Source organism: Saccopteryx bilineata, chromosome 1 (genome assembly GCF_036850765.1).
Source record: "Saccopteryx bilineata isolate mSacBil1 chromosome 1, mSacBil1_pri_phased_curated, whole genome shotgun sequence".
Taxonomy (NCBI): domain Eukaryota; kingdom Metazoa; phylum Chordata; class Mammalia; order Chiroptera; family Emballonuridae; genus Saccopteryx; species Saccopteryx bilineata.
The window spans coordinates 357,420,967-357,435,436 of record NC_089490.1 but is presented as its reverse complement, the minus strand read 5'-3'; the positions used below and the strand labels follow the sequence as shown (position 1 = coordinate 357,435,436).

The 14,470-nt window shown below is 47.2% G+C and overlaps 1 protein-coding gene across 1 annotated transcript in view; it reads right to left on the bottom strand.

The window, feature by feature from the left end:
- Window positions 1-1,242: 1,242 nt before the first annotated feature.
- Window positions 1,243-14,470, bottom strand: part of CTR9 (CTR9 homolog, Paf1/RNA polymerase II complex component) — a 42,953-nt gene continuing 29,725 nt past the window's right edge. Inside the window, exons 15-25 of the mRNA XM_066250957.1 lie at window positions 14,080-14,167; window positions 13,777-13,925; window positions 12,582-12,698; window positions 12,279-12,424; window positions 10,922-10,993; window positions 7,966-8,101; window positions 7,337-7,483; window positions 6,788-6,945; window positions 5,670-5,766; window positions 5,344-5,456; window positions 1,243-2,314 (exon numbers count right to left, since the gene is read on the bottom strand). Of these exons, the coding sequence (XP_066107054.1) occupies window positions 1,894-2,314; window positions 5,344-5,456; window positions 5,670-5,766; window positions 6,788-6,945; window positions 7,337-7,483; window positions 7,966-8,101; window positions 10,922-10,993; window positions 12,279-12,424; window positions 12,582-12,698; window positions 13,777-13,925; window positions 14,080-14,167 (1,644 nt within the window). The 3' untranslated portion in view covers window positions 1,243-1,893. The remainder of the gene's footprint in view (window positions 2,315-5,343; window positions 5,457-5,669; window positions 5,767-6,787; window positions 6,946-7,336; window positions 7,484-7,965; window positions 8,102-10,921; window positions 10,994-12,278; window positions 12,425-12,581; window positions 12,699-13,776; window positions 13,926-14,079; window positions 14,168-14,470) is intronic.

Below are 14,470 nucleotides of genomic sequence, written 5' to 3'. Positions count from 1 at the left end.
TTACATAGATCCTGTTTGAAGTTAAGTGAGTTATCAGTTGGGAATTTTTAAATGTTATTGATTTTAGAGAGGGAGACAGAAACATCCATTTGTGTCTGTATATGCGCTGCCTGGGAATCAAACTGGCAACCTCTGTGCGTCGGGCTGATGCTCTAACCAACCAAGCTACCTGGCCAGGTGGGGAAATGCTTTTTAACTTGGATTTTTGTCATTTGGGGATTAGCTAATTCATCTGTTATATGTGATACTAGAAAAAGCAGGCAATTTAAACCTCACCTTTAATAACTGCATGAACTTCTGAATCTCAGGCTCTTCACCTTTCAAAGCTTGCCTTCGTCATTCCAGTTACTAGAGCTGCACATGCGACTACCACTGCCTGTTAACACCTCCTTTAGTTCTCCACGTGGCCAATCCTTAGTCATCTCAGGCGTCCCACCCATCAGGAAACTTGGCCTTGACTTTGTCCTTTGTGCTCCCTCAACCTGTGCAAACATTACCCCAATTTTTACACTATGGGGACAATAAATTTACCTTCACCACTAGATTTTTCAGGACAGAAAAAACCTTTATCTCTCCATTCTCAATACCTAAATAATGCATTTAATACTTATAGATTATATTAATTAGACCTTTTACAAATTATAGTGTTAGGTGTTGCATAAAAATTTTGCTCTTCAAATTGTTAAGACTGAATGGAGAATAAAACTCATACTAGTACCTTAGTTTTCTTGTATCTTTATTATTTTTTTCTGTTTGAGGAGGGGAGATAGTGAGACAGACTCCTGCATGCACCCCAATTGGGATCCGCCAGCAACCCATCTGTGGCCAATGCTCAAATCAATCAAGCTATTTTTAGTGCCTGAGGCTGACATACTTGGACCAACCAGTTATCCTCAGTGTCTGAGGCTGACCCTCAAACCAGTCAAGCCACTGGCTGCAGGACAGGAAGAGGGAGAGAAGCAGATGGTCATTTATCTTGTGTTCCCTGACCAAGAACTGAACCCAGGACATCCATAATGCCAGGCCAATGCTCTATCCACTGAGCATCGGCCAGGGCAGTTTTCTTGTATCTTAAAAAAAACTCCACAAATCTACAAAGAGTTATAAGAGTTGTGAGTCAACAACCTTTGGCTTAACTCAGGTTCTTCCAAATACTTGCCTAATTTATTTACACTAAATGTTCATATATTATACAAATGTACCAAGCAAAAAAAAAAAAAAAAAAAAAAAAAAGACACAAAAGTTGGTAAAACAATTTTATTATGTAGCTTAGCATTCTACTAACAAAAAAGCATTTTTTCACATCTTATTCAACCTAATGAATTATATATCTATGAATTATTTATCTACATGGCTGCAGTATTACACTACTTAAGAAAACCTTCCTTTCATTTTTCATTTATACTTTGGTGCCATTATACAGTAGATAGCTCTTCCTTCAGAAAATAAAAATATTCTCAATCTAAGATTAAAATGAAACAAAGACATTAACACCAAGTTTCCTGCACCACTTGGTAAAAGATTGCAATAAGAATCAAAACTGGATGCTGCTTAACACACAAAGAGGGTACAACTTCTGCCAGTTTCAGCCAAACCTTTGTAGGAATGATTTAGCATCTGAGTTTATTTTTACTGCAGTTTTCACATGCGATAGGTGGAATTGTACCATAATGAAGAATAGTCACATTCTTCATTTGCACAAGAGATTCAAATATTGGACTCTAGCAATGGAAATGTCTCCTGGGGCTTAGCAATATACAAATGGATAGAAAAAAAATGCCTTAGGAAAAATTTCACAACTGTTTTAACTAAACATTTGAAACATTTTTATCACAGCTTTCATATATATTAAAAAGTTCCCTCCAGAGATGAAGCTTATTTGTGAAGTAAAACCTAGTCGCTATCATCTGACCCATGTTCTGAGCCTCGATCCGAGGCCTCATTGTTGGATCCCTCTGGTTCTGATTCATTTCCAGAGCCTCGACCAGAACCCTCATTTTCAGATCCTCTCTCCGAATCTCGATCTGACTCAGCACCTGGGGAAGGCGGAGGAGAGTCAATCTCAGAAGCTCCCGAGCGGCTCCGCCCAGACTGCAGAGATTCGTTGTCAGATTGGTCAGAACCCGAGGGCCTTCTCTTTCTGGACGGCTGGTCACTGTCTGAATCCTCATCTGACCGCTGTCTTCGGGGCCTTCGGGGACTGCTGGCCTCGCTGCCAGACTTATTCTGGTTCTCATCAGAATCGCTCTCTGAAGAGGCACGTTTATTCCGTGGTTCAGCCTCATCAGAGTCACTGTTGCTGTTGCGGGGATGTCTGGCAAAAGGACAAACACTGGTTAGGTTTGACACCAGGATTCTGGCCAACGGAGAACTTGACAAGTCGAGCATGTGCTTTCAAAAACTAAGGTGTTCATTGTGGCGCAGTGGATAGAGCATTGGACTGGGACACTTAGGACCCAGGTTCGAGGCCCTGAGGTCGCCAGCTTGAGCGCGGGCTCATCTGGTTTGAGCAAAGCTCACCAGCTTGAGCCCAAGGTTGCTGGCTTGAGCAAGGGGTTACTCGGTCTGCTGTAGCCCCCTGGTCAAGGCACATATGAGAAAGCAATCAATGAACAACTAAGGTGCTGCAACAAAGAACTGATGTTTCTCATCTCTCTCCCTTCCTGTCTGTCTGTCCCTAACTGTCCCTCTCTCTGTCTGTCTCGGTCTCTGTCGCAAAAAAAAAAATAAATAAATAAAGGCACTTAATATTCTGTTTCTTGAAGTTAACAGTGTTTATATAGATGTTCATTTTGTGATATTTGTTTTGTGTACTTTTTAATAACTGATATATTTCATAATAAAAAAGAAAAAAAGAATAAACACTTTAGCTCTAAGACAATATAGTGAAGGATGATTCTCACTAGGCTTTTATTACAAACCTTTCATCAGAACAAAGCATTTCTCAATTTCATACATAAAAGTATGAAAAAGGGATATTTTTGTTTATTTTTATAAAGACACACATGGCAGCAAAGGTAAAGCCCAGGTTCTCCCTTGGCTGTGGGAACTTTGAACAACTGCCCCTGTCCGAGGCTGGATGGGGGGCACTTTCCTGTCCTACCACCACCTGTGCTGCCAGTGTCTGCCGAGCAACGCCAGCCCTCTGCCCCGGGCTGTACTGCGCTGGTGCCCTCCGCCCGGGGCTGTACTGCGCTGGTGCCCTCCGCCCGGGGCTGTACTGCGCTGGTGCCCTCCGCCCGGGGCTGTACTGCGCTGGTGTCCTCCGCCAGCACCAGGCGTACTCCAGATAGAGAGCTTGGAGCTCAGAGTCCTGCAGCGTGTCTACTTTTATTTATTAGGTGTTAGGTGACAGGAAAGAGGACTCGTGCTTATACTTGGAATGGTGGTGGCACCCAGGGACTCTTGCCTTCCTGGAGGCTCCCGAGGAAAGAACATTCCTTTCACTACTCACCCCCAAGCTCTAGAAAGGACCAACTTCTCCTCTGGCATATTTCTCAGTTTTGGTTCTCATGACAGATATTCTTTCTTTTTTTTTGTATTTTTCCGAAGTGAGAAGTGAGGAGAGGCAAACAGACAGACTCCCTCATGCGCCCGACTGAGATCCACCCAGCATGCCCACCAGGGGGTGATACTTGGCCCCTCTGGGGTGTTGTTCCACTGCAATCAGAGCCATTCTAGCACCTGAGGTGTAGGCCATGGAGCCATTCTCAGTGCCCAGGCCAACTCTGCTCCAGTGGAACCTTGGCTGTGGGAGGGGAAGACAGAGACAGAGAGGAAGGAGAGGGGGAGGGGTGGAGAAGCAAATTGGCGCTTCTCCTGTGTGCCCTGGCTGGGAATCGAACCTGGGACTTCCACACGCCAGGCTGACACTCTACCACTTAGCCAACTGGCCAGGGCTCATGACAGATATTCTAAGAAAGGAATACTGAATCCTACTGGGTTCAGTCTAAGGAGGTGAATATATTACTTTCTTCTGAAACCTACATACGCATTATGTTAACTCAGGTTCTCTTAGAAAATATGAAGAGTGACTAAGAAGAGGACACTATATATTCATTCTGTATACACATTAAAGGCCAGTGCGCCCCTGGAGTCCAATTCACTGCATTCCATCTGACAAAATAAACATGCACTTCACAGTAGTCAGGATGGAGTTCAACTGAGCGAAGCGGCTCATATCAATGTGGCCAGCTGCCCTTGGCTTCAGGTGTAGATATGGCAGCAGCTCAGGCGCTCACAATAACTCTTTCTGGCTACATATTTTAACAATGCTTATTCTAAATCCACACATTTCAACACTCTAATCACACATGCCTATAACCAATGGACCAGGGCAACACTGCGGCAAGGGCCAAACAGTGTTTTAGGGAAAAGCAACCCAAATTTCTGTCAGCCAGTGTCTTCAGAGAAAAAGGGAGTTGCAAATCTTTACAGAGGGCTCCCTACAGATCTCCACCCTACAGGGCCAGCCTCTCACCAGCACCCTTAGCACCCAGTGTGCTAACCTCTCACCTCTGTCTCACCTCTAACCAACCAGGACTACCTACTCTTTTTCTAACCCTCAACTCAAACAGTCTCTCTTTCACAAAAACATCTCTTACAACTTCCCCTCCAGCCCAACTCCAGATTAGGTATGGTCCCTGGAGAACCTAAATGCAAAAAGCTAAGTGATAACACTTAACCTACTATGACATCGTTTTGGGCTTATCTGTGATTCTTCACTGCTTCTAAAGCATAAATTCCTCAATTGAGGAATTTATGTGACCAAGCTCTGTTATCTACCTACCTATCACACATCCATCCATCCTTCCATCTACCTTTCTTTCGTTCGTTCTTTCTTTCTCTCCCTCTCCTTTCCCTTTCCTCCTTCCTTGCCTCCCACCTTTCTTACTTTCTTTTGCTTTCTTTCAGCCTTTTGTTTGTTACTCAAACAAGCTTCATTTTTTAATTTAGCTTCCTGACTCTGTGCTTGTGTCTTCAATACTTTTCTGCTCCTCAATAAAAAAAAGCACACTTGATCCTGTTGCGGACACATTTAGCAAACATGGGTCCACCACAGGCCCCGTTAACCTGCCTTTTCAGGTTAGACAACTTCCTAAGAACTTTGGGTCACAGCATGAACCCTGCGAAGTCAGCCTGAGCACACAACACATGTGGTAGAAAGGTAAACAAGTCTATCACCAGGGCTTCAGCCAGCCCCGTTTTGTTAGAGGCTGTGTTGTCGGACAGCCTATAGTGGTATGTCAAACACTGGAATATTCTGAATGTCTGTAGACACCACCCCCTGGAAGAGCTCGGTTATCTCTCATTGGCAGAACAGACCAAGGAAAAATTTCCTACCCTTCATCAGCAATCTTAAGTTTATCCTCATCCGAAGAATCATCACTTGATGATATTATGGCTTTGGATTTTATTTTTCCCTTCATTGAAGGAGGCAGACGTTCTGGCTTGAGCTAAAAAAAGATCAAATATAACAGATGAGTCAAAACACTCATGTCAGGACATCTTATTCAACTGAGTTTGCACCGTGATCATATAATCAAACAGCAACCAACACATTTCAAAAAGAAAAATCTGTGCTTAAATAAAATGCTGGAAAAGAATGTATTCTAGTGTACTACAATCTTTTATGTAGGGGGACAAAAATCACAGAATTAAACACTTACTGCCTTCCTCTTCTCTGTCTTTGGTGGACGGCGCTTTTTTTGTTTTGGGCCGTTTTCCGTTTCTTCATCATCAGATCCTTCTTCTCCCTTCTGAGGTCTTAGTAATGAATGAACACCAAGAAAGTTCGTCAAGATTTATTCTTGCCTATAAAGTCTGAGGCTACTTGCCATCAAAATATTACTCATTCTGAACATCCTTCTTCACAGGTGCCAGAAGTCCTAACTTATTCTTGTTGCACATGGCTCAGGAGTCTGCAAACACCATGTATCTATGCAATGTCTGCTAAGTCACTCTTGAGCCAGCTAATTAACTTTAAATAAGTCTGACCCCTGCATTTGGTAGGATGATACAGGATATGAGAAAAGACCCAGGTTCCAGACTTCAACATGCTCCTCTCTTCCTTCCTTCCCAACTACTCATTCCAGGCCCGCTAATGTCCTATTGCAGCTCTAATTCTATGGGTCTGTGTTTGAATGAATTTATCAGGTTCTTCCCAAGCACAGGCATCCAAGGTTTGGGAAGAACAGGTCTACGTCAGATAGTCCGCTGGAGGTTCCTGGACCGGGAAGCACCATGGGGGAGGAAAGGGACAACACAGGGGCACCTCCTGGTGAGAGACGGGCAGGGCACTAATTAATGGTGGATGGCACTGGGAGGAGTGAAAGGCCCTTCTCTACATTAATTCACTTTTAAAACATCCAGTAAAACCACTAAGTGGGCACCACTATTATCATTTTACAGAGAGGAAACTGAGGCGCAGTGACTTAGTCTAAGATTTCCCGTGGACACACTGGGTTTTCTCCTTCTACATTGCATACATCTTCCAATAAATACTACAATTTTAAAGACACAAGAAAGGCAATTAGTTCTGACTAACTCATAACTCTCAGAAGGAAAGTTGTGGGGTTTGTGCTGATTCCAGTCGTCAGGGGACTTTGTGGTGGGCGTCTATCTTAGGATTAAAGTGGGAAGCAGGGTATAAAAGAGGCTTCACGTTCGGGAAGATCAAGGTGCTTGCAAATTTCCAGGTGTTTGCAAATTCTAAACATAAGACAGATTCAGAAAATGAAAGTCTTTTGCTACCTTTATAAGGTTTATACAACACATTAAACGATACCTTCGCCTCTTTTTCTTCTTCCTCTCACCACCCTCCTCTTCTTCACCCTCTTGCTCACTGCCACTGCCCTTTCGTCTCTTCTTCTTTTTGGACAGTGGCAGGTCTTCGTCGGTGTCATCATTGACAAATTCATCAAACTCTCCTCCCTTCTTAGAACGCTGAAATCCAAATAAGACACAATCAACCCTTTCCTGGCTGCGGAATGTGGTTGGGATTCTAAGGTGTAGAAAGAGGCCATATTTCCTCTCAGTCATGTGACAAATGAAGGACCTTACACCAAGTCACATGGAAGAGGTGCTTGGTGAAGCCCATATTTTAAAGACTTCTAATGAGGACAAATGTCTCAAAGGGCAAAAATCATCAACTACTTAGGTTACTACAAGATGAAATATGCTGAGCCAACACTGGGATGCCATTTAAAGCACTCTGCCTTGGAAGACTGTCTTTAGCTAGGGACTCAGTACAGAGTGAGTGAAATCATTTTCATTTCATTTCTGGAAGTCCGAAGGCGGCACTGGGGCCCCCAGGGTCAGCGGGAGGCGCCCTCACCCGTCCACCGCCACCTCCTCTTTTCTTTTCCTTTGTTGCTTCTGTCTCTCCAGTAAACATAAGAATATTTTTGGTCTTCTCAACATACTGGGCCCGCTGTTCTAAGAGTTTCTTTTGTTCTTCTTTCTCTCTGAGACGTTTCTCTTCCTGTGCGAAAAAAAGGGTAGATAAAAGCCCCATGAGAACGTTCTTTTTTTTTTTTTGGATACAGACAGAATCAGAGAGAGGGATAGACAGGGACAGACAGACAGGAACAGAGAGAGATGAGAAGCATCAATCATCAGTTTTTCATTGCGACACCTTAGTTGTTCATTGATTGCTTTCTCATATGTGCCTTGACCGTGGGCCTTCAGCAGACCAAGTAACCCCTTGCTCGAGCCAGCGACCTTGGGTCCAAGCTGGTGAGCTTTGCTCAATCCAGATGAACCCATGCTCAAGCTGGCGACCTTGGGGTCTCGAACCTGGGTCCTCGGCATCCCAGTCTGATGCTCTATCCACTGCGCCACTGCCTGGTCAGGCGAGAACGTTCTTATGAAATAAACGATGGTTCCCATCAGAAGTTCTTTACCACACAAAGTAGATGTATGCATGTAATTTGATTCTAGCACAAGTGAAAACACAATAAATACCTGTTCTTTTAGAAGTTTCTGCCTTAACAGCTCTTTCTCTTGCTCCTGTTTGGCCCGTAACTCCCTCTCTTCTTCGTCCTGTTTGCGTGCCCGGGCCACGTGGTACTGGGCCTGGCTCAGCAAGTCAGAGCACTGCCTAGAACATTTCACATTTAGAGAAGTGGATGCAGCCAGTGGACTTTTGGTTCAAACACTTGTTTTCCTTACACAAATTAAAGAGTCTGAAGGAGGAGCATTAGCTGTTATCTATGGAAAGTGTTAATTAGCAAAATTAACTTCATTTCTTATAAGACAATACTGTCAACTATGCTAAGTTTCCAAATTATCATGTTTGCCCAAAGCAAAACTAAAAAGGTTCTCAACATTATCTTCACATGTGACTCAGAGTCAGGAATATCTTGATTCTGGTGACACAGTTGATATATTTTCCCAACAAACCCAAGTAAATTTTGCCATGCTCACTGAAAGAACCTTTAGAAAAAGTCCTTGGTCCAGGGTAGGTGTCCCAGAGAAGAGTGTGAACGGCCCCTGAGAGACCAGGACACTGTGCCAGTCTCCCAGCCCACACGGGACCACCGCCCGCCCCAGGACACTGTGCCAGCCTCCCAGCCCACACGGGACCACCGCCCGCCCCAGGACACTGTGCCAGCCTCCCAGCCCACACGGGACCACCGCCCGCCCCAGGACACTGTGCCAGTCTCCCAGCCCACACGGGACCACCGCCCGCCCCAGGACACTGTGCCAGCCTCCCAGCCCACACGGGACCACCGCCCGCCCCAGGACACTGTGCCAGCCTCCCAGCCCACAAGGGACCACCGCCCGCCCCAGGACACTGTGCCAGCCTCCCAGCCCACACGGGACCACCGCCCGCCCCAGGACACTGTGCCAGCCTCCCAGCCCACACGGGACCACCGCCCGCCCCAGGACACTGTGCCAGCCTCCCAGCCCACACGGGACCACCGCCCGCCCCAGGACACTGTGCCAGCCTCCCAGCCCACACGGGACCACCGCCCGCCCCAGGACACTGTGCCAGCCTCCCAGCCCACACGGGACCACCGCCCGCCCCAGGACACTGTGCCAGCCTCCCAGCCCACACGGGACCACCGCCCGCCCCAGGACACTGTGCCAGCCTCCCAGCCCACACGGGACCACCGCCCGCCCCAGGACACTGTGCCAGCCTCCCAGCCCACACGGGACCACCGCCCGCCCCAGGACACTGTGCCAGCCTCCCAGCCCACACGGGACCACCGCCCGCCCCAGGACACTGTGCCAGCCTCCCAGCCCACACGGGACCACCGCCCGCCCCAGGACACTGTGCCAGCCTCCCAGCCCACACGGGACCACCGCCCGCCCCAGGACACTGTGCCAGCCTCCCAGCCCACACGGGACCACCGCCCGCCCCAGGACACTGTGCCAGCCTCCCAGCCCACACGGGACCACCGCCCGCCCCAGGACACTGTGCCAGCCTCCAAGCCCACACGGGACCACCGCCCGCCCCAGGACACTGTGCCAGCCTCCCAGCCCACACGGGACCACCGCCCGCCCCAGGACACTGTGCCAGCCTCCCAGCCCACACGGGACCACCGCCCGCCCCAGGACACTGTGCCAGCCTCCCAGCCCACACGGGACCACCGCCCGCCCCAGGACACTGTGCCAGCCTCCCAGCCCACACGGGACCACCGCCCGCCCCAGGACACTGTGCCAGCCTCCCAGCCCACACGGGACCACCGCCCGCCCCAGGACACTGTGCCAGCCTCCCAGCCCACACGGGACCACCGCCCGCCCCAGGACACTGTGCCAGCCTCCCAGCCCACACGGGACCACCGCCCGCCCCAGGACACTGTGCCAGCCTCCCAGCCCACACGGGACCACCGCCCGCCCCAGGACACTGTGCCAGCCTCCCAGCCCACACGGGACCACCGCCCGCCCCAGGACACTGTGCCAGCCTCCCAGCCCACACGGGACCACCGCCCGCCCCAGGACACTGTGCCAGCCTCCCAGCCCACACGGGACCACCGCCCGCCCCAGGACACTGTGCCAGCCTCCCAGCCCACACGGGACCACCGCCCGCCCCAGGACACTGTGCCAGCCTCCCAGCCCACACGGGACCACCGCCCGCCCCAGGACACTGTGCCAGCCTCCCAGCCCACACGGGACCACCGCCCGCCCCAGGACACTGTGCCAGCCTCCCAGCCCACACGGGACCACCGCCCGCCCCAGGACACTGCGCCAGCCTCCCAGCCCACACGGGACCACCGCCCGCCCCAGGACACTGTGCCAGTCTCCCAGCCCACACGGGACCACCGCCCGCCCCAGGACACTGTGCCAGCCTCCCAGCCCACACGGGACCACCGCCCGCCCCAGGACACTGTGCCAGCCTCCCAGCCCACACGGGACCACCGCCCGCCCCAGGACACTGTGCCAGCCTCCAAGCCCACACGGACCACCGCCCGCCCCAGGACACTGTGCCAGCCTCCCAGCCCACACGGGACCACCGCCCGCCCCAGGACACTGTGCCAGTCTCCCAGCCCACACGGGACCACCGCCCGCCCCAGGACACTGTGCCAGTCTCCCAGCCCACACGGACCACCGCCCACCCCAGGACACTGTGCCAGCCTCCCAGCCCACACGGGACCACCGCCCGCCCCAGGACACTGTGCCAGCCTCCCAGCCCACACGGGACCACCGCCCGCCCCAGGACACTGTGCCAGTCCCCAGCCCACGCGGACCACTGCCCGCCCCAGGACACTGTGCCAGTCCCCAGCCCACGCGGACCACTGCCCGCCCCAGGACACTGTGCCAGTCTCCCAGCCCACACGGACCACCGCCCGCCCCAGGACACTGTGCCAGTCTCCCAGCCACACGGGACCACCGCCCGCCCCAGGACACTGCGCCAGTCTCCCAGCCCACACGGGACCACCGCCCGCCCAAGGCCACCATTTACTATGGTAATTACCTGGCTTCAGTGGCAGCAAGGGCCAGATCGAATCTCATTTTATCTCCCACTTTACTCAAGTAACTGAAGTATCTAAATAAAATGAGAAAATAAAATACTTAAAAGATTTTAATCACATAGGCCCTTTAGATTTTTTTTTTTTTTTTTTTACAGAGACAGAGAGAGAGTCTATCTCAGAGAGAGGATAGATAGGGACAGACAGATAGGAACAAAGAGAGATGAGAAGCATTAATCATTTAGTTTTTTGTTGCGACACCTTAGTTGTTCATTGATGACTTTCTCATATGTGCCTTGACCATGGGGCTAAGCAGACCAAGTAACCCCTTGCTCAAGCCAGCGACCTTGGGTTCAAACTAGTGAGCCTTGCTCAAACCAGATGAGCCTGCACTCAAGCTGGCGACCTCGGGGTCTTGAACCTGGGTCCTCCGCATCCCAGTCTGACGCTCTAGCCACTGCGCCAGCGCCTGGTCAGGCCCTTTAGATTTTTTTATCTGTTGTATAAAAACAGTCTGAGAAAAGGCTTACATATTAACTGACTTACATGCATGTATTTAATACATGAAGGGCTAGCATCTCAATAGGAAAATTATATATGCAACTCACTTAAAAAAAAGACTTTCATCAATATGCCAATCTGTTTAATAAAAAACAAGTTCATTAAGAAAATCCACGTTACACTTAATGTTAACAGTAAATTAACAAAAAAACCAAAAACAAGTTAAGGCAATGAATATGTACTGAACATGAAATTTACTAAATATGTCAGCATGGAGGTTAGGACGCTTAGGCCATGAAAGCAATTACAATCTACCAAGCGAGGCAAACAATGCTTAAATAAGAATTCATATAAGGTTGGACAAAACCTGAAGAGATGTCAGGTTTTAATCTGACCACACAATGAACTACCAAATAAATACTATAAAGTTACATAAATTTTCAGCTGAAAAACTTATTATTTAAGGGGAAAAGGCTTATCTTAGCTCAGTGAAAATTAATAGCCCATAAAAAGACACACTGACATAAATAAAACCAACATAAGTGGAATCTAAAAGTTTTGAGTATGTAACATGCTGGGTCATATTATTGTCAGGTTAATGAAAAATCTAGAGCACGCTTGAAAGCGAGCTAACTAGCCAGTTCCAGGGATCTGGCTCCTGGATCCAACTCGGGCAGGATCCTTGCTGCAGTTTGGCACCACCTGGTGGCGGCTATCTGGTTTGGTTTAAAAATTGCTGGAATGATTTGAATCGATTCCCTTTTACTAACAGATTCCTAAGGGAAGTGATTTTCAGCACCTTCTGAGACACGAGTCTAAAGAAACAAAGCGTTTCAAAGGTTATTGCTACACAGTCTTTACCTATGTGCAAGCTCCAGTTCCTTCACAGCATTTAGTACTTCCTTCAGATTACTCTTCTCATCTTTCAGGACAGAGGTAGCTAATCTTTGTAGGACCAAGGCCACATTAAACATAAGAACTGTATCACTGGGTGCCACATGTCTAGCCTATAAATAAAAAACAAAGTAAATATTGCATATGATCTAATGAAATGAAAAGGATTTTAGTGAAAGATTGTCAGGTATATGAATTTGCATAAAACAGACTAAAAGATCCATGTAATGGAGCACAGAATTAAATAAGAATAATCATGAGTTATTTTACCTTCAGCAAAGTCTGTTTGCATTCCTGCAACTTGCCACACTTGAAGAGGGCCCGGGCCAAATAGAGCACAACTTCAGTGTTCTGGTGCTTGTAGAACTTCCTAAGGCAGTTTTCATACTGCGATAAAAAAGTTAAATCTCAACAAGAATGAAATAATATTGTTATTTTGTAATAAAATTTCAGGCTATTTGAAAGCTATGTGAAAAGGTATTTTATCCTTTCAATGGTTAGTTTCAAAGAATCAGAGAATGAGTTCTGACACTCACCAGGATAAGTTTTCACAACACAAAATTCTGATCAAAAGAAAAACTACTTGAAATAGTTTTTCTATTTGAAATTTGGACCAAGATAGAAAAGGACAAGCAGACTAGAAGGCGTTTTCATCTTTAGCAATACTATCTAGAATCAGCTTATTGACAACTTATTAGAAGTCATACACCCAGCTCCTTTGGGTTCTACTCTGTCACCTTTCCTTAGGATCGGTGAATTCTACTGGCAATAGGCATGAGAAGTCTCATTCTTCTGGCTGTTAGCATTTTGGTAAAATTATTAATATAGTAATACTGGTATTAATTTTTCCATGAACATGTCATTTTTTTTTTTGAACATGTCATTTTTTGACAATGGAATATATTTTGCTGTAGATAAGATCTTTTCCATGAAAGATGATTAAATAATTTTCCCCTGAATATCCCTAGTGATTAATTTGCATTTTAAAAGGCAACATCATCATTCTGAAGATCAGAAAGGCCCACCTCCAAAAACACAACTTCTGAGACTATAACACGGAATCTGGGTTCTATACGTCCTTGTGACTATTGCCTTTCTGATATTCAAATACTGTAATAATTTCCAACATAGTACTTCCCAGAGCCTGAACTGCTCTGACCTTCTACCTTTAGTAAGAAGCTTGTTTTCTCTAACCTTAATATTTCCCATAGAGCTCAAGAGCCTTTTAACTTTTTAATAGAGTAGTACTACTCTTTTACTCCAAGTTCAAGCACTCAACAAATATGAAGCAATCAGTGGTGGAGCTCTGTAGAGCAAAGACAGGTCTCTACATTAATAAACCTCCGAATAGACACAGTATCACAGGAAATAGCATGCCACTCCAGGACAGGGCTAGAATGGTTAAGAAAACATCTGCTCAACAATGAACACAATATAAAATATATCTTGAAAGAAAAGATGTTACCATCTGAACAGCACTGATATATTGCTTCTGCTCCACATAGATGTGTGCTAGGTTCAACCACACATCACTGATATCTGCTGTTGCTTCTCTCACTTGGGCAAATACATCACGTGCTTCACGGAAATATCCTTTGTGGGCCAGAACAGCTCCTAAAGTTAGAGAAAGGTTCACAGTTCAGAATTTTCTAATTGTGACCAGAAAAAGAACTGAAAGTCCTAATTTCAATACATTTAGAAGAAAATTCTGATCTATAAACATTCCTCCAAAAAGCATTCATTTCACAAATTCAAATCTTATAATCACCTATTCCATTAGCAGCATACAGATTCTTTGCATCATTTCTGAGTACTTGCTTGTAGATGGCCAGAGCACGATCTTGATGGCGCTTTTCCTACCAAAAACCAAACAATGTAAAAAGAATTCAAACAAGAATGAAACAAATATCAATTTTGTTTTGAAGAGACAATAACAAATCACTTTTTCTTGGCCCTGGCTGGTTGGCTCAGCGGTAGAGCATTGGCCTAGTATGTGGATGTACCAGGTTTGATTCCCAGTCAGGGCACACAGGAGAAGGGACCATCTGCTTCTCCACCCCTACCCCTACCCCTTCCCCTCCCACAGCCATGGCTCGACTGATTCAAGTGCATCAGCCCTGGGTGCTGATGATGGCTCCTTAGAGCCTCTGCCTCAGGTG